Source organism: Macaca mulatta, chromosome 17 (assembly GCF_049350105.2).
Source record: "Macaca mulatta isolate MMU2019108-1 chromosome 17, T2T-MMU8v2.0, whole genome shotgun sequence".
In the NCBI taxonomy this organism is placed as follows: domain Eukaryota; kingdom Metazoa; phylum Chordata; class Mammalia; order Primates; family Cercopithecidae; genus Macaca; species Macaca mulatta.
In genome coordinates, this window is record NC_133422.1 from 7,181,600 (window position 1) to 7,207,395 (window position 25,796).

Genomic DNA, 25,796 nt, shown 5'->3' on the forward strand with positions numbered 1-25,796 from the left:
GGAAGAAACATCAGAGAAACTAAATATGAGAACATCTCATTTTAAAAAGTCTGGGGAGGCATATTCCTAAAAAATCTCCATGTTATAACAAAAAAAAAAGACCATGTAAATGTTTCAGGTTAAAAAAGGCTAAAGAAACAACTAAATGCAATGCCCCCCTCCAAACCGGATTCTGCACTGAGCGGGGAAAATGCTTTAAAGAACATGACTGGCCGGGCATGATGGCTCACACCTGTCATCCCAGCACTTTGAGAGGCCAAAGCAGAAAGACTGCTTGAACCCAGGAGTTCAAGACCAGCCTGAGCAACACAGTAAGACCCGTCTCTACAAAAAATAAAAATTCAAAAATTAGCTGGGCATGGTGGCACGTGCTGGTGGCCCTTGCTACTTATGAGGCTTAGATGGAAGGATTGCTTGAGCCCAGGAAGTCAAGGCTACTGCACTCCAGCCTGGGTGTAACGATTTTCAAGCTTCATCTTTACAAAGTGTACAGCAAGTGGGGTATCTTCCCCTCCTTGAGGGACACTGTATGCTTTAGTTTTTAATTCCAACAATGGATACTAAAGGTAATTGTAGAAAAAGGAAAAACAAATTAGTATGCCTCCCTGATCGGTATGATCCTATGAGATTTTGTCCTAAGACATAATTTTCACAACATGGTCTGTGGCCTCCTAAACTGAAAGAAAATCAAACAGTTCAAGCTACGACATCTTTCTATCACCTCAGGTATTCATTGTCAATAAGCAACATTACATTAAGAATACAGATGGAGTCCTTTTAACTGAAAAACCCATCTTTAACTCCAATATTTAAGAATTACAACTTTCAAGTTCATCTTCCATTCTTCTCTTTCTCAAAGAACAACCTTTAACGTAATGATTCAATTTTTCTCTATACAAAATTGTATGATATACTTACAGTTTCACAAGTAAGACATCTGGTTTCATTAGTTAATGTTCCCTGAAAAATCTCATGAACCCACGTTGGGTCTGGTGTGCTGTTATTATTTTCATTGTCAATATTACCATTAGGTAAGCGACCATTTTGTTTTTCCTGCTTTCTCTCTTCTTGTAAAATATCAGCAATTGTATTTAGCAGGTAATTTAAGAATTCATGGGCATCTTGTTGCATGTAGTTGTCAAAAAGCTCTGAAAATAAAAACATAACATTAGATAATTATTTCAGAATTAAAACTTCATAAAAAAACCATTTATAAAAGAATATCTAGTATTGGGTCAAAACTAAAATATAAATGCACAAGGTTTTTGTAATGTATAACAAATAAATAACTTTCACATCTAAAACTTTTATCTGTATTTGGGGAAAATAAATGTAAAATTAATGAAAATCTTGTTTAAACATACTACTAATTGACCCATGAGAAAAGGGCAAAACCTATCCTCATAATTAGCAAAACAGATACTGAGAATTTAAGAAGAAATTGCTTATTAGCTTACCTAACCTATTATTCCACAAATATTTCAACGTGGCAAGCTTTAATGCAGAAATTGGACAACCATTTGCCAATGCCAAGCCAACTGCTTAAGACCCACCACAAAGTTTATTAAAAATAAATTACTGAACCGTACATCCCAGGGATTCTGATTCAGTTGGTAAGGGGTGAGGCCAGAACGTGGGGCTTTTCAAAGCTCCTCCAACTAACTCTAATGCAGAGTCAGGTTTAAGAATCATGTTATCAAGAATTATCTATGTAATCTAGGTAATCTCAAGTCCCTTCCAAATGTGAGATTTTGTAATTCCAAGAAACATTTCCTGCAGTTACACAAGTGAGTAAATATAATTGAAATACTGGTGGTGCTAACATCAAGTGCACTTTACCCTGTGCTTGGCAATACACCACTCTACCAAGAACAGTAAGTCCAACACCCACTTGCTGGGCACTTTGTAAAGATAAAGCCTGAAAATGGCTACACCCAGGCTGGAGCGCAGTGGCCCAGAAGTAAGGACTTCAGAGGCAGTATCTCATTGGATCCCCAACAACCATGTAATACTGTTACTAACTTTATTTTTAAACATGAAAATGGGACCAGAGAGGGTACAGTCACACTGCCAAGAAATGGCAGAGCCAGGATTCAAACTGGGCAGCCTGACTCCACCATGCCACACACAAAGTAATGCCCAGTGTGAGCCCACATACATGAATTGGTCAACAAAATGCATTGAGAAAACCTATCTATTTAGGACATTTTATTTTTAGATTCTCAATGTACATTTAATAAATTCCAGAAGAGTAATTTTACATTTTAAAATAGGTAATTTTACATTTTAAAAATGAATGCATACAAATTTAGAAAAAAATTTAGGGAAAGTCTAAGATAAAAGGAATTAACAACTACATTTTAGAAGAGATACAGATATGACTATATAAAATTAAGTTCTATGTATTAGAAATCTTTTAAAAAGTTAAAAAAAAGTGAAATCTGGAAATTATTAACATTTTCAACATATAAAAGCAAATCTCATATAAAAGAAAACCAAAGTGGGCAACAGACTTGCAATTGATTGATAAGAAAAAAACAATCAAAAGACTAAGAAACATGAGAAAATGTTCAATCCCATGGTAAATTAAAAAAAAAAAAAAAAAAAAAGCAGGCTGAGCTCACTGGCTCATGCCTGTAATCCCAGCACTTTGGGAGGCCAAGGCAGGTGATCACCTGAGGTAAAGAGTTTGAGACCAGCCTGAGCAACATGGTCTCTACTAAACACAAAAAATTCACTGGGCGTGGTGGCGCATGCCTGTAATCCCATCTACTTGGAAGGCTGAGGCAGAAGAATCTCTTGAACCTGGGAGGTGGAGGTTGCAGTGAGCCGAGACTGCGCCACTGCACTCCAGCCTGGGCAACAAGAGCAAAACTCCGTCTCAAAACAAAACAAAACAACACAACAACAACAAAAAATCCAGAATACCATTCTTTGCAAAGTTATTGTAAAAACAGAAAGGGAACGAGTGAAGCTATTTATGGGGGTGGGGGACACAGCTGCTAGAGCAAGGCTGTCTGGGTTGGTGCTATGGTTCTACCTCTAACTGCACGTGTGGCATAGGCAACTTATTCAACCTCCCTGTGCCATAATTCCTCATCTGAAAAATGGGGCTCACAGCAGTACCTACACCTCACAAGGCTGGTAGAAAGATTAGAAGGGCTTAGAATACAACAATAGGTTTTGTATTCTGTTCAACAACCACCACAGTAACAATATTGGCAGTATCACTACAGGTTGAGTATCCTTTATCCAAAATGCTTGGGAGCAGCAGTGGTTGGGACTTTAGACTGCTTCAAATTTGAAAACATTTGCATACACATAATGATATATTTTGGGGATGGGATTCAAGTCTAAACATGAAATTCATTTGTTTCATATACACCTTATAGTCTGGAGGTAACTTTATATAGTACTTTTTTTTTTTTTTTTGAAACGGAGTTTCACTCTTGTTGCCCCCGATGGAGTGCAACTTTATATAGTATTTTTAAAAACTTTGTGCAGGGAACTAAATTTGTGTACACTGAACTATGAGAAAGTAAAGTTGTTACTACCTCAGCCACCCATGTGGCATCCTGCAGCTCAAAAAGTTTCAGATTTCTGGATTACGGATGCTCAACCTACATTGTTGTTGCTACTGAATAAAATACAAAACACATCAAAGACTGACTACGTAAAAATTATGAACTTCTGTATGGCAAAGTCAACATAAATAAAGACAAGTGACAAACAAGGAGAATTATTTGCATATTAATATCCAGACTATGTAAAGGCTTAATATACAGAATATTAAAAAAAAAAAAACCCTTTACAAAACAAGAAAAGAAAAAACCAATTTAAAAAATAGGCAAAGGAAAATAATAGCCAATTCAGAGTAGAAATATAAATGCCTATATAATATATGACAAGGGACTGGGAAATAACAATTAAAACAATGACAAAATATCATTTTGCCCATCACTTTGGCACAATAAAAACTGACTTAGTGTCCATCCAGTGTTAGCTTGAGTATGGAGAAATGGACATTCTCAACTGTTGCTGCTGGGAGCATAAACTGGCATGGCGTGTTGTAAAGGCAATTTTGGTAACACATTTAAAATAATACAACCTCGTTCTCCCAGGTGTCGATGCCAGGTAAGTATCTGTGCATGTACCGAAACAAGCATAAATACGGCTGCTTATTTATAACAGAAGTCTGAAAATATCCTAAATGTTTATCAACAGGAGAATGATTTATTTAAATTATGCTATAATTTTGTTAGGGAATGCTGGGCAACGGTTAAAATGGAAGCAGTTCCATATGAATTAACATGGCAAAACTTCCAAGACAGAAAGCGAAACAAGGATGCTAAACACATGTGGATCCCACTCACCAAAAACAAACCACCGGCTGGGCGCAGTGGCTCACGTCTGCAATCCCAGCACTTTGAAAGTCTGAAGCGGGTAGATCACTTGAGGTCAGGAGTTCGAGACCAGCCTGGCCAACATGGTGAAACCTCATCTCTACTAAAAATACAAAAAGTAGCCAGGCATGGTGGTAAGCACCTATAATCCCAGCTACTCAGGAAGCTTAGGCACAAAAATCACTTGAACCTGGGAGGTGGAGGTTGCAGTGAGCTGAGATCGCGCCACTGCACTCCAGCCTAGGCGACAGAGCGAGACTCTGTCTCGCAAAAAAAAAAAAAAAAAAAAAAAGAAAAGGAAACAACCACTGTAAGTCCCCATAAAAATGTAACTGTGGCTTCCTATTTGGACATATGTATTTAAACACATAGAAAAGGATTTGGTAGGATCAGGGTATTTCAAAGGAACATGAGACTGAGAAGCTGGGGAGGAAGCAGAGTACTCAGGGAAACTTCTAGGTTTGTTTGGTACTGAAATTTTATTATAAGAATGTATGATGGCCGGGCGCGGTGGCTCAAGCCTGTAATCCCAGCACTTTGGGAGGCCGAGACGGGTGGATCACGAGGTCAGGAGATCGAGACCATCCTGGCTAACACGGTGAAACCCCATCTCTACTAAAAAATACAAAAAACTAGCCGGGCGAGGTGGCGGGTGCCTGTAGTCCCAGCTACTCAGGAGGCTGAGGCAGGAGAATGGCGTAAACCCGGGAGGTGGAGCTTGCAGTGAGCTGAGATCCGGCCACTGCACCCCAGCCTGGGCGACAGAGCAAGACTCTGTCTCAAAAAAAAAAAAAAAAAAGAATGTATGCATGTATTATTTGTATGCTTAAAAATAAAATGGAGCTTTCCATGCAAAAAGTCCACTTCCTCGCTCCCTGTCCCTGCCTGTTACACATTTTTTTTAAGAGGTGGGGGTCTCGCTATGTTGTCCAGGCTGATCTCGAACTCCTAGGCTCAAGCAATCTCCCTGTCTGTTGCATACTCTTCATATACAATTACTTTCCAAACCCTTTCAATTTTAAAAGTTCATTTCCTGCATGTCTAGTCTGTTCCATTTCCATTTAAATCTACCTAGTTCAAGTCAGCTCCCTTCACTTAACCCACTGAGTCTCCTTTCCTTCAGTTTCACACTGCAAATAGACAAGTTTAATTTATAGACCCTGAATCTTTCTCCCTAGGAATTTTCCCTGACATCTCTTGCATTACATGGTAAAATTCACAATAATTTTTTCATGTTCATTATTTAGTTATTTTCATATATCCAAATCCATTCCACAAATTTGGGTCTCAAATAAAGTACAATAATACTAAGAATGCAACTGAAGCCCAACTAAGCCACAGTTCACTTCTCTGCTGTAAGTTTAGCCTGAGGGACCCATCAGCCTTTAGCAAAATTCCCATGTTATGCTTAAGAGCAATAAAAGTCATGAGTTCTAAGTGCTCCGTAGTGGCCTACGTGGACTTAACAACTAATCTTGAATTTGGTACATTGTGTGGGTTTTTGTCCGTAAGAGACAGTAGATCTAAAGCACTGGGACGCCATTCCCTTCACCCTGCTCAGAGCAGAAGCCTATGCAACCTCTCCCAACGCTGAGCCTGAAACTCAAAAAATCTTCTCAGCAGTCCACTCCATCCCTCCAAGGCTGGGCCAAGTCGTGCACAGAACCTCACACGGTTTCACCAATTGGAAAAGTCTAGACCACCACTGAGCTAACTGAAGTAAATTATCTAACCTTGCCCCTCAATGCAGTAATCCTCCATCCCTGAAAGTAATAAACACTTCCCCTCTCAACCTCAATCTCCTATCCTCTGCTACTCTCATTTGCTTATTGTACCTTATTTCCAAATGGAAATAAGGGATTTCATTTGTTCCCAACCCTTTCTAAGTTGCTCCTTCTAGGTCCTGCATTCTGTTCTAAACAAACTCCCTTGCCTTAGCAACCTTTGGCATTTTCTAGTTTCCGACTGCTACTTGCTCTCAATCACAAAAGTGCCCAAGATCCAGCCATACTATGACCCTCAACCCTCCTCTCTCTGAGGCCATCTCCCAACCTCCTCCTCATCCACTGACAGCCTGATTCACGGTTTCTCTTTCCGCTCCGCCTCCTGCACCAACCTTGACATGTCAGTGTCTAGGCAGCTTCCTGACGTGCATGTACCTCAATCCCTTACAATTCAAGAACCTTTCTCTCACTCACCCACCCATTTCCAGGTCACTAATCTGGAACCACCCACCTCAAACAGGTCTACTGAGACAAGCAGTGGAAGGTAATTGTGCTAAAGCTGAGTTGAGGGGCTTAAGAAAAGTTGGAAACCAACCGGAAAAGTCCCAGAGGAATCTAAAAAGAAGAATCATCAGGGAGAACTAGTAAAAAGATTTTATTGGCTTGATGCCACAATCTGAAGTAGCCTAATTTTCCCGTTAATTTCCCTGTTGAAAAAAATTATTTAGCATATACATGTTTTTCAAAATAATTACCTTTTAAGCAAAAATGTGCAAATGTTTTTGCTTTTTAAAAATTTACATCTTTTTTTGGATGCTCTTTTAACACAGAGCAACGATTTCATATTCACAAAAATACCTCAAACGACATGAATGCTCTGGAAATGAGATGCAAAGGAAACAAAAAAATAATCTTTAAACTTTTGTTGAAATATTTCTAAAATTATTTATAGTCCATTTTCCTTAGAGTATACTGAATATGCCAGAATTCTGCTGTACCTGAAAGCAGCCACTATAGTTTTAAAAACATCAACCGCCGGGCGCGGTGGCTCAAGCCTGTAATCCCAGCACTTTGGGAGGCCGAGACGGGCGGATCACGAGGTCAGGAGATCAAGACCATCCTGGCTAACACGGTGAAACCCCGTCTCTACTAAAAAATACAAAAATCTAGCCGGGTGAGGTGGCGGGCGCCTGTAGTCCCAGCTACTCGGGAGGCTGAGGCAGGAGAATGTCGTAAACCTGGGAGGCGGAGCTTGCAGTGAGCTGAGATCCGGCCACTGCACTCCAGCCTGGGCGACAGAGGGAGACTCCGCCTCAAAAAAAAAAAATAAAATAAAAAATAAAAAAAATAAAAACATCAACCAGGACTGCATAAACATCAAATTAACACTGATAAAGGACCTCAGGACAATCCCTGTGAACTCTATTGTATTTAATTTGTAAAACCCTGGTTTTCTTATGGTTTGCTTTCTTCTTTGCTAAGTAGCATAATGGGAAAGGTGGACTTCAAACTTGCTTTGGAAGTTAAACAATTTCATTCATTCATTCACTCATTCAATAAATATTTAGTAAGCACCTACTATGTGCCAGGAACTGGAATATGTGCTGGGAATACAATGGTGTGCAAAAACAAATGGGTTCCCTCCGTCATGGAACTGACAGTCTAGTGGGAGAGACAGACAATTTCATTATTAAATAAATGTATGATTATAAACTACTATAGTCCTGATATAGCTGCAACAATAATGCAAAAAAAAAAAAAAAAAAAGAAAAGAAAAGAAAAGAAAAACACTGCTTAAAAATCGGTTATGTTCTCCTCACAATTCAGAAATAGCTATGAGCTCTCATTACACAAAATACCATCTATGCTCTTTTGGAGAAAAAGAATTGCTTGAAATAAACATAAGAAATTATTTACTCCAATATATTTAATAGGTATTATTTGTGAACAACTAAAATTTCGTCACTTGAGGGAGACCAAGACTTAAATTTATCTGTTTTTGTATCTCTCCACGGCACATGAAAAGCTGCTATGTCCATGCAGGTTCCTTAAGAACAGGGACCCTTTCTAGCTCATTCCCTGCTGTATCCCTAGGACTGACAACAGTGCCTGCCACATAATGGGATGTCTTTCCCATTTTTTAATGAATGAATGAATGGATGGATGGATGGACAATAGGGACTGAAACAGCTAAGATGATGACAGAAAAGTAGATCTGCCCCCAAACAATAACTTAAATGACTGACATTGCTCAGATTCAGGAAGCAGAGCACAAAGCTACAGATGCCAGCTGATGTGGCCCTCAGGCCCACCTGAAACGATCCCAAACAGGCCAGGTGAGGGTTAACTCTAGCTAACACAATCAGATCACCAACCTATGATGTATTTCTTCCAAAATAATAGATCACCCACAAGCAGTACCTGTAAAGAGATGACTCCATTTCCTACCTGGGTACTGCAACAGCCTCCAGGCTGGTCTCCCGTCTCTACTCTCATGCTGCCCATGCCCACCCAGCAGCCAGAGGGTCTTCTCAAGCAAATCAGAACGCACCATCCACCTGCTCAGAACCCTCTCATGGCTTCCCACGGCTTTCCAAAGAAAACCCAAGCTTTAGGCCCCTGTTCTTCTGACTTTATCTTCATCTTATTCCACTCTTGCCATGCTAATTTTCTTGCCATCCTTCAAGCACTCAGGCAACCTGCACTTTCTTCTTACTGACAGTAACATTTTTGCCTCAGATCTTCAAATGATGTCTTCAAATTTCTGATCTAACATTACCTAATCAGAGACATTCCCCAACGACTGACATATGAACTAGGAACTCCCTCATCCTCTGTCCCCTCTCCCAGTCTTCTTTCTTTCGTGACAGTGACACATTACATCACACAACTGATGGCTGTCTGGTTCCCCACGAGGGTGTCAGGTACCTGAAGGCATATTTCTGTATCATCAGTTCCTAGACAGTGTCTGGCACACAATAGGAAATATATCTATCATAATTAGTCTACTCAAACACTCAGCTAGCATCCATCCCATCAGCAGGTAACATGCATGGAAGCCAGTATTCCTGTACTCTATGCAGGAGCACTGTGCAACTGTCCTCTTACGCTATGATTAGGTAACATGAGTTACAAAAATTCATTAATAAATAGAAATTAAAATCAGTTCTTTCCAGAGACACCAAAAAGATTAGTAACATAAAGCAATGGTGGTTAAAACAATATGGGGCTAATATCTATCGAGAATAAAAGTTTTTAACATAGTATGGCAGGAAATTAATTAAGAACCATCCACCAGTGAAAATTAGTGGAAATACTGAAATGAGTAACATACTTTCCAAAGATTTAAAACAAAATCTCAGAAGCAAAGATATGCAATGAATAATATATTAAATCCTCTTTGATTTGTGTATTCTTCTCTACACAATTCTCAAGGGAAAATTCAAAAGCCAAAAATATATTTCAAAACATATTTGCAAATGTCAGTAACACCAAATAATAAAAATGCTTTTCTATCAAAAAAAATGGCTTTTCTATTAAGCATTATTTCTGAAGTTTAGAAAAATGAAGCAAAACTTAAGAGAAGATGGGCTTAGAATAAATATTCTAGAATCAGTCTCTTTCAAAGAAGTATTTAAGAACTCTATTGTGTTACCAATTTAATCTGCCTAAATATGAAAAAAAATTAGTAACTACTGAACTATTAAAAACAATAATAAATAATAATAATAATAATAAGGCCAGACACAGTGGCTCATGCCTGTAATCCAACACTTTGGGAGGCTGAGGTGGGAGGGTCATTTGAGGCCAGGAGTTCAAGACCAGTCTGGGCAACATAATGAGACCCCGTGCTACCAAAAAAAAAAAAAAAAAAAAGAGAGAGAGAGAAGGAAAAGAAAAAAGCCCATTTGGAAAAAATAACAAACACCATAAAAATACCCCAGGTTTGACAAACAAACATATAAAGCCATAAGTATGTAACTGTATTTTACCTCTATTCAGCATGAGGGTCAACCTAACTAAAATAAAATCACTGTATAAAGAGCACATGTGATAGGTTAACAAGGCCAAGAGAAATGTACTATTAAATGAAAAGGGAAATAATGTATATTCTGTATGAGCTGCATACTTCTGATTTTTTTTTTTTTTTTTTTTTTTTTAGAGACAGGATCTTGCTCTGTTACCCAAGCTGGAGAGTGGAGCAATCAGGGCTCACTGCAGCTTCACCCTCCTGGGCTCAAGCAATCCTCCCACCTCAGCCTTCCAAGTAGCTGGGACTACAGATGTGCACCACCACATTCGATTAATTTTTAAAATTTTTTGTGAGACAAGGTCTTGCTTTGCTGCCAAGGCTAGTCTCCAACTCTTGGGCTCAAGCAATCCTCCTACCTTGGCCTCCCAAAGTGCTGGGATTACAGGTGTGAGCCACCATGTCCAGGCACTGAACATTTTTAAAATACGAATAAAGTCACTGAGAAAGGCTGCCATGGTCAATCACCAAGTACATAAATTTTCCACAAGGACGAAACTTTTAAAGTTTCATATAGACACACACAAAAAGACTGAGAAGACTTAATTGCTCAATCCACATTTGAGCATTAAGGTTATATTTGATTTTCTAAAAAAACAAGATAAACAGATCTGTAATCTAATAAGGTATATATGTTTAGCTTTCATTAGGGGAAACAAATGTATTTTTGTGAGCAATTAATCAATTATTCTACACGTGTATGTGGGGAAAATGAACAAATCTTCAACAAATGTATCAAATTCAAGAATAATAGCCTATAGCCTGTTTCTGGGTCATCTCATATTTCAGGGAAGTATATATGATCCAGGCTTACCTCAATTCACTGTGTACAGTGTCAACTGACTAATTTAAGGGCAGGATTACACATTAGGGTATTTAATAATCAATCTTAAAGACTTCTCAAATCCTGCTTGTGAGCATCTATTTAATAGGTAACAAATCAACTAAAAATGCCATTCAATTTTGTTTCTACAATGATTAAAATGCCTACATTAAATAAAAGCCAGAATTCTACATGTTATCTAAATTCCATTTGCATTTTTGAGGCAGCGTCCCACATTAGATAGAACCCTGGGCTTACGTATCAGGGAGAAGTAAGTTTGTATGCCAGCTCCACCACTTACTAACTCTGTGGGACCTTGGACAAATTAACCTCTCTGAGCCTCAGTTATCTCATAGGGTGATAAAGTCTAACTTATTGGCATGTGAAAATTAAATGAACAATATTTCAAAAGAGCAAAGCGGGGTGGGGCTTACTCAGTAACTATTTTTAAAAAGGGATGGGGGATTAAAACTTATCTACCCGAAGCCAAAAGGTCTTTTCTAGCTCTTTCCCCGGAGTGTGGCTCCTGGCAAGCCTTTTTTAGCTTTTGATTTTTTCACAGCTAAAATGGGGGAAATGACATGCTCTCTATCTAAGGCTACTGCAAGGATCCAATGAGTTAACACACACGAAAGCATTATGAAAACAACAAATGCATAAGCATGCAAAAAAAAAAAAATACGCTTCATTCTTGACAGAAAAGCCAAGCAAGCAAAAAGAGAAACTGTGATTTCTCATTTGCTGCCACACATAATTTTATCTCTGTATAATGCAATGCAAACATTAATTGTATCTTGTATTAATTTATTGTGAGACTATCTTCTTCACTAAACGAGTGCCTCCTTGAAGAACGGAGTGTCATCTTTGTTTCTTCAACAGCTAACATGTTATCAGGCATACAGATGATGCTCAGTAAGTGCTGGAATTATGGCACACTATATTTAACCTTCCTAGTATGTCATTAATACAGTGGAAAGTAGAGTTACCATTTTCTTTCCGTAATCTTGTGATGAACTTCTTAGGGGGTATTACTCCAACCTTTTTCTTCTGCGTGGCTATGCTATGGAAGAGATCTGCTAAGCATGTAAGAAGGCTCTCCTTTTTCCTAGGTTGACTCTTATATGCAAGAACTTTTTCCCGAAATGGACGACAAAAATAAAGTGCTTGAAGAACTGAATTGCAGTAGCAGGTATTCCCAAACTGCAACAGAAAAAAAAAGTTTTGTTAAATTTAGGGAAACACATTTTCAAGAGAGAAATTCCCGGTGTATGGTTGAGAGAACAGAAAGAGATGACAAGTGGTTACTACTGTTACTATAATACTGACTGCATTATATTATACATTTTAAAATACAACTCTCAAAAATTCTTTAGAAATCACAAAAGTAAAGTTTTCTATCAGGTTCTTAGGTACAACCAAATTAAAATACTTAAAAACAAAAAATAAAAAAACCAGATCCCCTGAAATGTTACATGAAAAAGTCACCAGTATGACAGTCTAACAATCACTGAAATGCCAAGTCACAGTATTCATGATGCATTGGAAAGACATCAAATTCTTAATTATGAATTTCTCTCTTACCAGTCATGTCATTGGGAGTATGTCACTACATCTTACTGAACTCTACTTCTCTCCACTCTAGTAACTGGGGGGCAGGGAAATAACCCTACTTTATAAAGTAAATGACACACAGTTTGATAAATATGTATTGCCTCCTTTTTCCCTTCCATTCATTCAACACTGGCTCTAAAATCTAGCTAATAAAATACCTAAAAGTCAGTCATGAAGATTTGGGGAGCACTATGAAACTATAAAAAAGGAATGAGGACAATTCTCATATTTCTACTATGGGCTGAGATCAAGTATATACAGTATTAAGTTAAAAAGGCTAGGTAGAGAAAAAATGTTTAAGGTTGGGTGATATCAAAAGTATGTCCACAGACCATTGTTTATATTTTTTTTAAAAAAATGAGGAAGGATAAACAAAAAGCTAATAAAAATGGTTATTTATAGAAGAGGAAAAATGGAGAGATGGATGAAAATGAGAATTCTCTGAAAGTAAGTGGTTATAAAACATTTACTTTTTACCTCCATCTTTCTAAAATAAAGAAATTTCTCACACCTGTAATCCTAGCACTTTGGGAGGCCGAGGCAGGTGGATTACAAGGTCAGGAGATCGAGACCATCCTGGCTAACACGGTGAAACCCCATCTCTACTAAAAAAAAATATAAAAAATCAGCTGGGTGTGGTGGTGGGTGCCTGTAGTCCCAGCTACTCAGTAGGCTGAGGCAGGAGAATAGTGTGAACCCAGGAGGCGGAGCTTGCAGTGAGCAGAGACCATGTGCCACTGCACTCCAGCCTGGGTGACAGAGTAAGACTCCGTCTCAAAAAAAAAAGCAATTTCTAAAATTAAAAACAAAAATAAAACCTAAATGTATATGGATTCAATGGTAGAAATACAGAGAAAAGAATTACTTCAGGTGACTTAAAGAATGTTTACCATACATGCCTAATGAGATAGGGTCTAACCATTTAAAAAAAAAAAAAAAACAGCAAAAAAAATCTATTAGCCAGATGCAGTGGCTCACACCTGTAATCCCAGCACTTAGGGAGGCCGAGGCGGGAGGATCACTTGAGGTTAGAAGCTCAAGACCAACTTGGTCAACATGGTGAAACCCCATCTCTACTAAAAATACAAAAATTAGCCAGGCATGATGACACACACCTGTGATTGCAGCTACTCGGGAGGCTGAGGTATGAGAATCGCTTGAACCCAGGAGGCAGAGGTTGCAGTGAGCCAAGATTGCACCACTGCACTTCAGCTTGGGAGACAAAGCAAGACTCTGTCTCAAAAACAAACAAACAAAAAAACAAATTTATTGATATTGTTATTTTGAAACTATTGTAGCTATATCACAGGACAAAGCAAACAAGGAATTACGTTAATACCCTTAGGAACCAAAATTTTTCATGTAAAGGAAAAAAAGATGCTATAATAAAATCAGAAAAGTAAAAGCCTTGTAAACTTAAGTTGGAAACATCAATATAAACTTATTTTTTTTATAACTCTGAAAGTGTATGTCTGTGTGTATGCATGTATGTTTGTGTGTGTGTGTTTTCAAACTCTGTCCACTGAAAAGGTGTGGCAGCAACAAGTTTCTCCTTTACCCAGATTGTGTTCTCTAAACACCCTTTTCCCATCCAAAGGAACTCGGACACCTTGAAGATATGGCTGATACAAGATCTGGGATAAGAAGTGCAAGATTAGCCTGGGGTATCTTAAATATGTGTCAGCTTTAATACAAAAGGATTACTGCAATGGATCAAAACACACTAACTATATAAAAATTCATAAATTTAAAATGACATTTTAGGCTGGGCACAATGGCTCATGCCTGTAATCCCAGCACTTTGGGAGGCCAAGGTAGGTGGCTCAGTTGAGGTCAGGAGTTTGAGACTAGCCTGGCCAACATGGTGAAACCCCATCTCTAACTAAAATTACAAAAATTGGCCGGTTGTGGTGGCGCACACCTGTAATCCCAGCTACTCAGGAAGCTGAGGCAGTAGATTCACTTGAACCTGGAGGCGGAGGTTGCAGTGAGCCAAGACGGTGCCACTGCCCTCGGGCTTCAGCGACAGAATGAGACTTTCTCCACAAAAAAAGATATATGTGTATGTGTATGTGTGTGTGTGTGTGTATACACATAATGACATTTTAAAAAAAGAAACCTTCATGAGTCTCCATTGACAGTTGCAAACTAACATATAAAAGGAAAACATCAAAGATTCATCTTGCCTTTCTCGTAAGAACCATATTTCAGGGGCACTAAACAGTTGATGAAGGAAGTTTTTGTTTATAAAATAAGTCCAGTGAATAAAATCAGAAGAAACGGTTGTAAATAATAGATTAAGCAACAATTATCAATGGATGCTCAAAGCATTAGGTTAAAAGCTGATGAGGATCTTTAAAACAGAGGGATCAGACCTAACCCCCCATGCATTTCAGCATCGCTGAAAGTGAACAACTGAATAATGTGTGTCTTTTAATATATCTTACCTCCTATGAAGTACTCTTGCCTTAAGCAAAACCACTAAACTTTAATCATGTCTCTACGTGTAACTACTAATTTACAAGACAGTCAACAGTCAGGCAACGAAAGAGACAATACCACAAAGAAGGAAAAGGCCAAGTTTGAAATGTGAATAGTCTCTAGGACAGATGACCTCGTTTCTCCACAAATGGATAACTTGAAAAAAGTCTGAAAAGGGCTCAAGAGACACCACAGTCAAACTGCAAATGTAAATGCTGGAGTTTACTTAGATCCTGATTTACAAACCAACTATAAAAAGTCATCTTTGGCCAGGCACAGTGGCTCACGCCTGTAATCCCAGAACTTTGGGAAGCCGAGGTGGGTGGATTACTTGAGGTCAGGAGTTCGAGACCAGCCTGGCCAACGTGGTGAAACCCCGTATCTACTAAAAATACAAAAACTAGCTGGGCGTTTTACTCTTATAATCCCAGCTACTCGGGAGGCTGAGACAGGAGAATCGCTGGAACGCGGGAGGCAGAGGTTATAGTGAGTCAAGATGGCACCACCACTGCACTCCAGCCTGGGCGACAGAGTGAGAATCCGTTTCCAAAAAAAAAAAAAAAAAGTCATCTTTGAGACAAAAGAAGATACTTGAATATATAGAGCATCGGATGATACTAAGAAATTGTTGACTTTGTTAGGCGTGATCATTAGATGATCATATTTTTTAAAACGTTCATGCCACTTAGAGATATGTAATTAAACTTGTCCCATTTATGGCCAAAATGACATGATGTCTAGGATTTCCTTTTCCAGGAAAAAAAAAAAAAGTCAGTGGAAGAGAATGAAAATATTGGTAATTGTTCAAGCTAGGTTAATGGGTTCATGGTGATTCATTATATTTACCTATCCTACTCTAGCTTTTCAAAGGAGGCATTGAATCTTTGAGGTAAATTGTGTCATCATGTCATTATGTGTCAAAATCATAGCAAATAAAGGACCTAACCAGATAAATTCATAGGGAAGACAGAGACTAGGCAGAGCCAATAATTTCAGGGAAAAATTTTAAAAGCTTTGCTATGTTCAATCTCCTAATTGTCGGAATATGTTTCTTTTTTTCCACAGAGATTAAACAAGTAAGATCCCTCTGCCCACTGAAACAGGAGTTACCAACTTTTTGAAGAGGCTTGGTAGACCCAAGCCCTCTCCAGCTGAGGACCTGAGACCTAGGGAGGACAATGACTTCTCACATCCACACCGCTAGTAGGAGACAAGCACCGGTTTCAGAAAAAGAGGTGCTTAAGAGGTATGTGATTAAAGCGTACTGGTATCATGATCATAAATGTAACTATAGATACACTTCAGTGCACCCTACCCAGGGGTTAAGTACACCTGAAACAGCATCCACAATGTTACTAAGATTAATTTACCCAGTATCCTGAATAATTTGTCTTAAAAATACCTGTATTTGTATCACAATCTAATCAAGCTAATGACCAACAAATGTAGTTATATCAACTAAAGAGAAGAGACAATGTCCATATTTTGGAATAGGCAACAGGGGAACTGAACAACTTCCACCGAGTAGGGAGATGAAAGCAAAAGAGATCATCTCGGAGTATATCAGAAATATTACGATAATGAGGATTGACCTATCTATAAAAAATACAAGCAGCAAATAGGATAGGCTAAAAAACTAGAGGGAGTCTCTATTCTGAAGACTACTGGAAGTCAGGCTCACACTTCTGTTCAACATGACTTGCTCATCTTTGGAATATAAAGCAAGAGTAACATTATGATCAATTCTCTGAGGCCTGCTATTAGTCTTCTTCTATTTACTTTCCTCAATCCCATTAAAGAAAAATTAAAGGTTGAAAGTACTACTCTTTCTCCAGAATAAGCTAACTTCAATCTTATTAATAATTTTGAAACTTTTCTTTCAATTTTCTTGATTTTTAATATTAACTTTCATTCAAGGTCCTAAGACCTAAAAATTATCTTTCAAGAGTACAGCCTTCGCGCAAAAGGTTTTCTGGGATGATCTTCTCTATACTCTTGTTTGTGAATGCTCAATTTCCTAAAAAACAAAAAAACAATGCTTTAGTGCTGAAATCTATGCTGTGTTATCTCAGCTGGTTTTGAAGATCAAAGGTAGGTTTAAATCAGGGAGAGGAAATTTTAAAAGTTGCCACCCTACTCGAGGTCTGGTCATTGATTTTTTGATTGCTTAGTGAGTACAATCTCATTCTTGCTTTCAACGTGCTTTCTCTAATGCCTTTTTCTCCAAACCTTAACAAACATCCCACCGCAAATACTTTTTATATACCTACTACAAAGACCATTTTGAGCGCACATCCCTTACACATATTTATAAATTATATGTACTATATTATGTATATTAAAAATGTAAAGGAATGCAATTAAGAAAATGCACATTTTAGATTTTTGTCTTATTTATTATACAAGCTGTTATTTTCATGAAAAAATATAGTTTTAAGTGAGAGCAAGGAGATTGGGTATATATTTTTGTAAAGGTTTTAGATTTTAAAGCAGTAATTTGATAGCCTGGGTTTATGTTCAGTTATTTGGATATGTGGTTTTAATGGCTATCAAAACTGAAAAAGGTACCTTTGTAAAGATACGTAGGTACAAGGGAAGGAGAGTCTCACTACCTACCCTTACTTTTTAAATCATGGTATCCAATTTGTGGTCCTATCTACCAAATTAGTTTGAATCCATTTAGGAAATGCTTGCCTTGAGAGCCCCCCAGCACAGTAATGAAGCACATAGTATCTGAAACCAAACTGTCTAGGTTCAAGTCTGGTTCCATTATCTGACCTCGGGAATTTACTAAACGGTTCTGTTTATCAGTTTCTTCATCTGCAAAAAGGGGACAATAAAGCACCTATCTCTTAGAATTTCTCAAAGAATTAAATGAATCATCACGTAAAACACTCAGAACAGTTCCTGGCCCTTCATCATTTCATAGCTATTTTTTTTTTTTTTTTTTTTTTTTTTGAGACAGGGTCTTACTGTCACTCAGGCTGGAGGGCAGTGGTATGATCATGGCTCACTGCAGCCTCAACCTCCTAGGCTCAATATCCTCCCACCTCAGCCTCTGGAGTAAATGGGACCTCAGGCATGCACCACTATGCCCCCAGCATTTTTTTTTTTTTTTTTTTTTTTTTTTTAGAGACAGGGTCTCACTATGTTGCCCAAGTTGGTCTCAGATTTCTGGGTTCAAAGCAATCCTCTCGTCTTGGCCTCCCAAAGTGCTGGGATTAAAGGCATGAGCCACTGTGGCCAGCCAATAGTTGCTTTTAAAACAACCTTTTAACTAAAATTATGTAATTCTCTAAAACTACATTTAAATTATAATAGATCTGCCACAGCAGAAATAAATGAGTGAGGGTGATGCCATCAACTATTTGACATCATGGAACTTGTAGTAACATACAACCATATCATATACAGATAGAGTACAGGCACCAGTCTCATCCTTATGTTAAGAATAATGCTTAGTCTTATCATTTTTAGATAAAAAATAAACATCATAAATTCTAATATTTTCTTCCCATTCCCAATGGATCATCTTACACACTTTATTTGGAGACTACTGGTTTTAACCACCATAATGTCAATAGCATTACTTTGTTTAAATACTGAGGCTGGGCACAGTGGTTCATGCCTGTAATCCCAGCACTTTGGGAGGCTGAGGCAGGAGGATCGCTTGAGACCAGGGATTCAACACCAGCACAGGCAATATAGTGAGACCCTGTCTCTACAAAAACCTTAAAACATTAGATGAGCATGGTGGTGTGCACCTGTAGTCCCAGCTACTCAAGAGGTAAAGGCAGGAGGATGGCTTGAGACAGGGAGGTGAAGCTGCAGTGAGCCATGATCACTCACTGCACTCCAGCCTGGGTGACAGAGCAAGACCCTTTCTCAAAACAAAAACAAAAACAAACAAACAAACAAATCCAGATAAATAAAAAGCAAAAAATAAACTGTGAAAAGGAACTGTTTTTGTAGAAGCACAACTTCCTCCCTGTCCCCCACGCTGGGCCTGGGTGACGGTGCCTGTTCTGTGAACATGCTGAGATGTTCTAAGGGAATGCCCTCTTCCACCAACCAGTTCTTGCTTAGGTGACCCTATTTTAGAACCTTGTATTTCCACACTCCCCTACCCACCACTCTTCTTACTCCAGCAGAGTAGACCAGACAATGAGTACCTAACCCAGAAGTCTTCTTTTCATACTCCAATGGATGTCACTCCCTCACCCTACGTTCTTACTCCACTGCCCCATGCTTCCTTGTAGGAACTGCTTTCTCTCCTCTATGCAAATTACTGTTGTGTTATCAATCAAAGCGCTTTTACGGCCCCTAAAACAAGGCTGGACACTTGGTACAGTCTAGCCAGAGGACCTGGGCCGGAGCTCTTTTGCCAGGTTTGATATGGATATTCTCTGGACTCTCCAACAATGTAAACCTCAAGTAACCTATGGCCATCAGATGGGGAGAAACTGAAAGAGAATGAAATCAATGCAAAAGAAAAGAGAACCAAGAGACACTTGCCCTAATGAACTTTATAACCTAAAAATGGGAAGTTTCATTTTTATTTATTTCTATAATGGACCCTGCTCCAACTAATGACTAGAAGCAATTCAGGTTAAATAGCCTTTTATATGATAGACTAGAAAAGGAATCATAATTGTATAATAAAGATTCTGAAGGGAAGCACATTTCCTTTTTTTTTTTAAACAAACAGCTTAAAACCTCAGAAGACAGGAAAAGCACATTTCACAGCACCCTCGCAAACGGAGTTCCTGCAGCCAGCCCACTTGTGTGTTGAGGCCCACCTGTATTAGAAAATTAATAAACAACCATACAATAAAACAATGAAAAAAAGCTATTCAAAAACAATGCACAGACTATATTACAAGTAGGAAAGATACACTAAACTGTGGTTTAAATCACTCTCTATCAGCTCTACTAAAATAAGTACTAACCAGCTACAATATAAAAGGAAAAAAGGCAATTTGATTTAGCCAGTTAAAACTTGTTTTCAAAGAATTTAGCTGACGATGTAAACAGCTGGCTTGTAAGTGGGATACTTTACAGCAAATTTCCCCATCCAAAGCTCCTCAAGTCACACCAGTATTTCTCCTCTCTACTTCCAATAATATCAGGAATAGCATTGTATCTATGAGATAAGCTAAGAGGAAATCCTCATTCTATGTATTATACAAATTATAGTGACAGGTAATTATCCCTCACTAAGAGTAAGCTGCCATAAGAGCCATCATCTGTGAAAATATTCTTACAAGACAAAAATATCTACAATTGAAAGTAACAGAAAACAGGTTGTCATCAAAGCACTAAGAGCAACCACTCTGTTTAATTTTCTGCTAATTTAATTTGTGGTTATTTTCCTTCTCTCCATTCAAAAAAAAAAAAAAAAAAAAGCTTGGGCAATATAGCAAGATCCCATCTCTACAAATAATTTTTTTAAAAATTTGACAGACATGGTGGTGTGTGCCTGTGGTCCCAGCTACTCAGGAGGCTAAGGCAGGATTGCCTGAGCCCAGGAGGTGAAGGCTGCAGTGAGCTGTGATCACACCACCACACTCCAGCCTGCTGCATGGAATTAACCACTCCACTAGCTCTGCTGCATCTACTCTGACCAGTTTTATTTCTGAGTATAATTCACAATGTTTCCCAACCTTTAATAGTTGGAGCTGTGACCCCTGTAGATATGTTAATTTTATATATAATAACGAGGCACAGAGACCAGAAGTTCTATTTCTATTCATCAAATGAATCTCTCTAGGGGATAAAGACAAAGGGTCCTTTGATGGTCTCTTAGTAAGTTTATTCTCTCCTGCTTGTCTTAATTTTATTGTTAAGAATTCTAATTGAAATGCTGTTTTTTAAATTAGAATATAAGGCTAAATTCCAGAAAAAAATTAGCGAGAGGAGTAATGAGCAGCCTGTTCTGAACAGAGAGAAAGGTAGGGGAGTGATGATTCTTTGTTATAGGTTATATGTATAGTGCACAGAGACAATTCCCAAAGCACAGGGAATCACACACATCACTTCAACTGCCTTCCTCAAATCCATGAGAAACCCATCTCAAACGCCCCATGTATGGACTAATATTTAGAGTCCACCAATCTGTTCAATATAACTTACTGTGTTACCTATTTTATCAATATATGCATTTTAAAACATCTGCCATGGATTCACCTAATAGTACAGTACAACAGTATAAAATAAACTACCACAACAATTATATAGCACAGGTTTGTGATACCCCCCAGTGACTCAGAACAGATAACATTCAGGTAAACTTCTCAAATTTTCCTAAAGTCTTAAAAATGTGTAATTACTAGAATTACCTCCATAAGAACTGGGATGTACTCTTTCCCCACATTTCACACTTTTATATCTCTAGCACTGGTACAATGACAGAAGTAAATTGTCAAATACCCCATAGATACATGGAGGCATTTGCACAGCTAAATTTATACTTGTACATTTCTACCACTTAGTCAAGTAAATCATTCTCAAAGAATCAAGAGTTCACTTGGACTAGGTTATATATTAACACTAAATTTTGGCTATGATAAATTTCTGACAAAATAGGGACAATCAGATTGACAAGTTAGAAACTATTCTATCTCTAAGATTTTAAGATGTGAGACAACTGGCCAGGCGCAGTGGCTGATACCTGCAATCCCAGCACTTTGGGAGGCCAAGGCAGGTGGATCACGAGGTCAAGAGATGGAGACCATCCTGGCTAACACGGTGAAACCCCGTCTCCACTAAAAATATAAAAAATTAGCCATGCGTGGTGGCAGGTGCCTGTAGTCCCAGCTACTCAGGAGGCTGAGACAGGAGAATGGCCTGAACCCGGGAGGTGGAGCTTGCAGTGAGCCGAGATGGCGCTACTGCACTCCAGCCTGGGTGATAGAGCGAGACTCTGTCTCAAAAAAAACAGGCAACTTTGTTTCCCTTCCCTTGAAGATCATTTCAAAATTCCCAATCAAGTCTCTTGGCATTTAATTCTATTAATACAAAAGAACAATTTTTCTTTAATAACTTATGAAATGCATTCATCGTCTTTAAAACTCCTTCCAAACATGATTCTAAAAGTGTACCAATGGATACTTACGTTGACTAATCCAAAATAGTGCTCATTGACTGGAAACTGTTCTGGACCAATCTCTTTCTCTAATGCCGAAGCATTGGCGCCCTAGAAAATGAAAAACAAAAATCTTAGTATTTATAGTAGTCATGCACCACACAATGACGCTTCAGTCAATGACGGGCCGCAGCATGATGGTCCTATCAGATTACAACGGAGCTGCCCTACACAGGTGTGTCTGTATCCTTCACACCGTATTTTTAACTGTACCTTTCTTATGTTTAGATATGTTCAGATGCACACTTACTCCGTGTTACAACTGCCTAGAAAACACAGGAGCATGCTAAATAGATTTGCAGCCTTCGAGCACTAGGCTCTACCATCTAGCTAGGCGTGCAGTAGGCTCTACCACCTCGGTTTGTGTAAAACACTCTATGATGTTCACATGCACAATGATGAAATGGCCTAATGAAGCATTTCTCACAGCATATCCTCATCGTTACACGATTGCATGTTCGTAGTGTTGTCATAACTACACAGGTGTTAGAAACACCCTGTAAAAAAAACTATCTGTGATCCCTATTGCGACCTAACACAAAGAAAAGAAAAAGGAGAAGAGAAAGAATGATATTGAAGAGTAAAGGCTTTTGACAATGGCCAAAAATTGGTTTTTAGGAACTTTCTCACAGAACCAAAGCCTGGATCAAGGAATTACATTCACAACATGTTCTTTTTTTCTAAGTAATGAATGAAATTTCCTGCTGTATCATGTACTCTAACAGGAGTGTAATCTGATAGCACACATCTCTGAGAGCCAAACTTCTGTGAAACTAAATATAAATATGCACATGCTCAGTGGCCTAGCAATTCTGAAGTATAAACCTGAAATTCTTACACAGAACTGAAGCTGACAAGAATGTTTACTGCAGTATCATTTATGATTGCAGCTGACAGCAGTCTAGATGGTCCATCACTGGGGAAACAGATACGTAAAATGTGACAGCATACTACATAGTAGAGCCAAAATAAACAAACTAGGTTTACACAAAGAAACATGAGCATCTCAAAAACACAATGTTAAATGAAAAAAAGAAAAATTAGATTAACATAAAACACCAACGTGTGTGTGTGTTTAATAGCACATGGAAAGTAGACTGAAGAATGTATATTAAATATACTGTATACCTGAGTGGTGCTGGAAGAGGGATGGGCCATGGAATTGGGAATGGGGTAAAGGAGAAAAAAACAAAATCCAAGAAACAATGACCTCGCACAGACAATCACAGTGTGTCACGGTTTCAAGAGTGTGATCAACTCAATTCTGTGCACCTGTGGTCCCTGAAGACCATGTGAAATGGAGGGGCAGAAATGTGGCCCTGAGCACCATGGTGGGTGATGACATATAAGCAGATACAACTAAATAGACTCTAAAATGTAGTTTGAAAGGGAAATAAAAGCAATTCTGCTAATATGACTCTGAATATGTTTACCTTGAAAATTCCCAGGAAAACATACTAGATAAGTATAACTGATAGGACATTGCTCAAAAAATACCCAAATGTCACACTGAAGAGCTGCAGAGACAACACGCCTCTTCAGCTACACCGGGCATATAGTCAACAACGCACCAGTGCTCAGAATCCCACATCTGCTGCTTCCTTCCTGCACGAGACTCCTAAACCTGGGAAGCCCAGAACCCTTGTTAGACACTGAGTCTTCAATTTCCTGACAGCTCTAGGCTGAAAAGGAGGACTGATAAAGGCACATGGTGAGTTGGCAGTCAAGTTCCACCAAAACAGGACGTTTCTTCTAATATCTTCCAGCCAACCAGCACTTCACACCTCATATATACAGGATACTGTCTTTATTTTTTTGACTTGGGAAATCAATTTTTGGTTTTATATAAAACCTTGATACCATCACTAGTTAACAGATATCATTTATTTCTAAATTTGGATAGCAATATGTCGTAACAATACCAAATTCAATGATTACAGTAACTTCACAATCCACTAAAAACTGATGGGAATATGGCAAGCCCTACTACCCCTCACCCTGCCAGCTCAAAAGTCCCTCATATATGTTGAAAATAACCAACAAACCCGGGTTTTTAACACCTGTCGTAAAAATTCAAACTGATACTGGCTTATCCAAAACAGAAGAAACGTGCCATCAACCAAAATACAACCTCAAATACTTACCTATCTAGAACAATAAAATACCAGTGCATACATCTTAGGAAGGCATTTCTGGCCTTTAAGATGCACTAAGAACAAGTTAACGGGTGAAGATGATCCCTCCACTGTTAGCCGAATCACACGCCACTCGCCTTGTATTCTAACCACCCCACATGTCCACCTGTCACCATATGTACCACGTACTTTCATGCCTGCTTAGTAAGCTCTTCTCCCACCCCCTTGTCCTCACAGCAGTTTCAACTATGGGTCAGGGTATTGTCTCTCTGTGCCTCAGTTTCCCAACAAAGAAAAATGTTAGCAACTACTTTATAGGGTGACTATAAATTAACAGAATTTTAACTTTTCTAAGGCAGCTGGTGGCGCCTGGCACACAAGCAGGTGTCCAATAAATGTTGGTCCTCTTCTTACCCTTCCCTTCAAACAAAAAGAAAACAGTCACAGTAATACATCTTTTCTGCTCCGTGCAAAAGCTAAGAAATGACAAGAGGAAAATCAGAAGACAAAACAAGACAGCTATAATACAAAAAAATAGATACCCTCCTTAGTTTAGGAGACAAGAGCCAATTCCCTCAGGCGGCCCCCAGAGGTATCATCACTGTACTCCCCCACACAGCCTAACAACAAAGCAGAACCATAATCCAATTCAGAAATCTGAGAACAGTAGGCCAAGAGTGGTAAGGTAGAAAGAGCTGTAGATCATCATCATTTAACCTCTCTGGATTTAAGAATCTTCATTTGCAAAATAAAAGGGTCAGAATCCTCAGTGATTTTCAAAGCTCCCAGTTACAAATTTTCTGCTGGGTTTTCAAGTAAGCCTTTACATGAACTAAGATTTTCATGGCTAAAACTATTCAGAAAATTAAAAGATTATGTGATTTCTAAAATTCCTTCTCACTCAACATTCTATCGTTTCTGATGACTTTCATCAATGCTTCTGAAGACATTACTGTTTTAACACAAAACTCTAGGGAAGTCTAAGACAATCAATATATGCCAAGCCAAGTCCACAATTCAACAGCTTGAAGAATGATGGTTAGGACAGACTGACGGTAGCAGACTGAAATGAAAAGTACAAAGAAGGAACAGTACTCACCTTATTACAGTTCTAAACTAAGGCACAACACCATAAACTATGCCTTCCTGTGGTAATGACTGTGCAGCAGATTCTGCAGATGCAGGAGAAGCATGCTTATTGCATGCATTCAAGGTTTTCCTCAACAGAAATGATCAGGGTACACTCCTCTCTCTAGCCTAATGCTAACTAAAAAGGCAAAAGATTATACTAAGCAATTGGTTTCTGCTGAGTTGTTTTTAAATTTAACAGCGTTTTCAACACCAAAGTTAGACATAACTGGTGAAAACCAACTGCAAAGTCAAAATTTTGCTGTTCGATTGCAACCATCTTTAAGACATTCCTGAAGGATTTTGTTGAAGGCTGA

The 25,796-nt window shown here is 38.5% G+C and overlaps 1 protein-coding gene across 21 annotated transcripts in view; it reads right to left on the reverse strand.

The window, feature by feature from the left end:
* The window catches only part of USP12 (ubiquitin specific peptidase 12), a 173,806-nt gene that overhangs the window by 27,671 nt on the left and 120,339 nt on the right, over positions 1-25,796 (reverse strand). For 17 of the 21 annotated variants that reach the window (XM_077974305.1, XM_077974297.1, XM_077974307.1 and 14 more), the window contains 3 exons: positions 22,187-22,267; positions 11,967-12,180; positions 919-1,148 (listed from right to left, as the gene is read on the reverse strand). In XM_077974305.1, coding sequence (XP_077830431.1) covers positions 919-1,131 — 213 coding nt within the window. In that variant the 5' untranslated portion in view covers positions 1,132-1,148; positions 11,967-12,180; positions 22,187-22,267. Of the gene's footprint in view, positions 1-918; positions 1,149-7,706; positions 7,790-11,966; positions 12,181-22,186; positions 22,268-25,796 lie in introns of all 21 variants that reach the window. The other 4 variants (XM_077974308.1, XM_077974309.1, XM_077974310.1 and 1 more) reach the window with 2 other exon arrangements.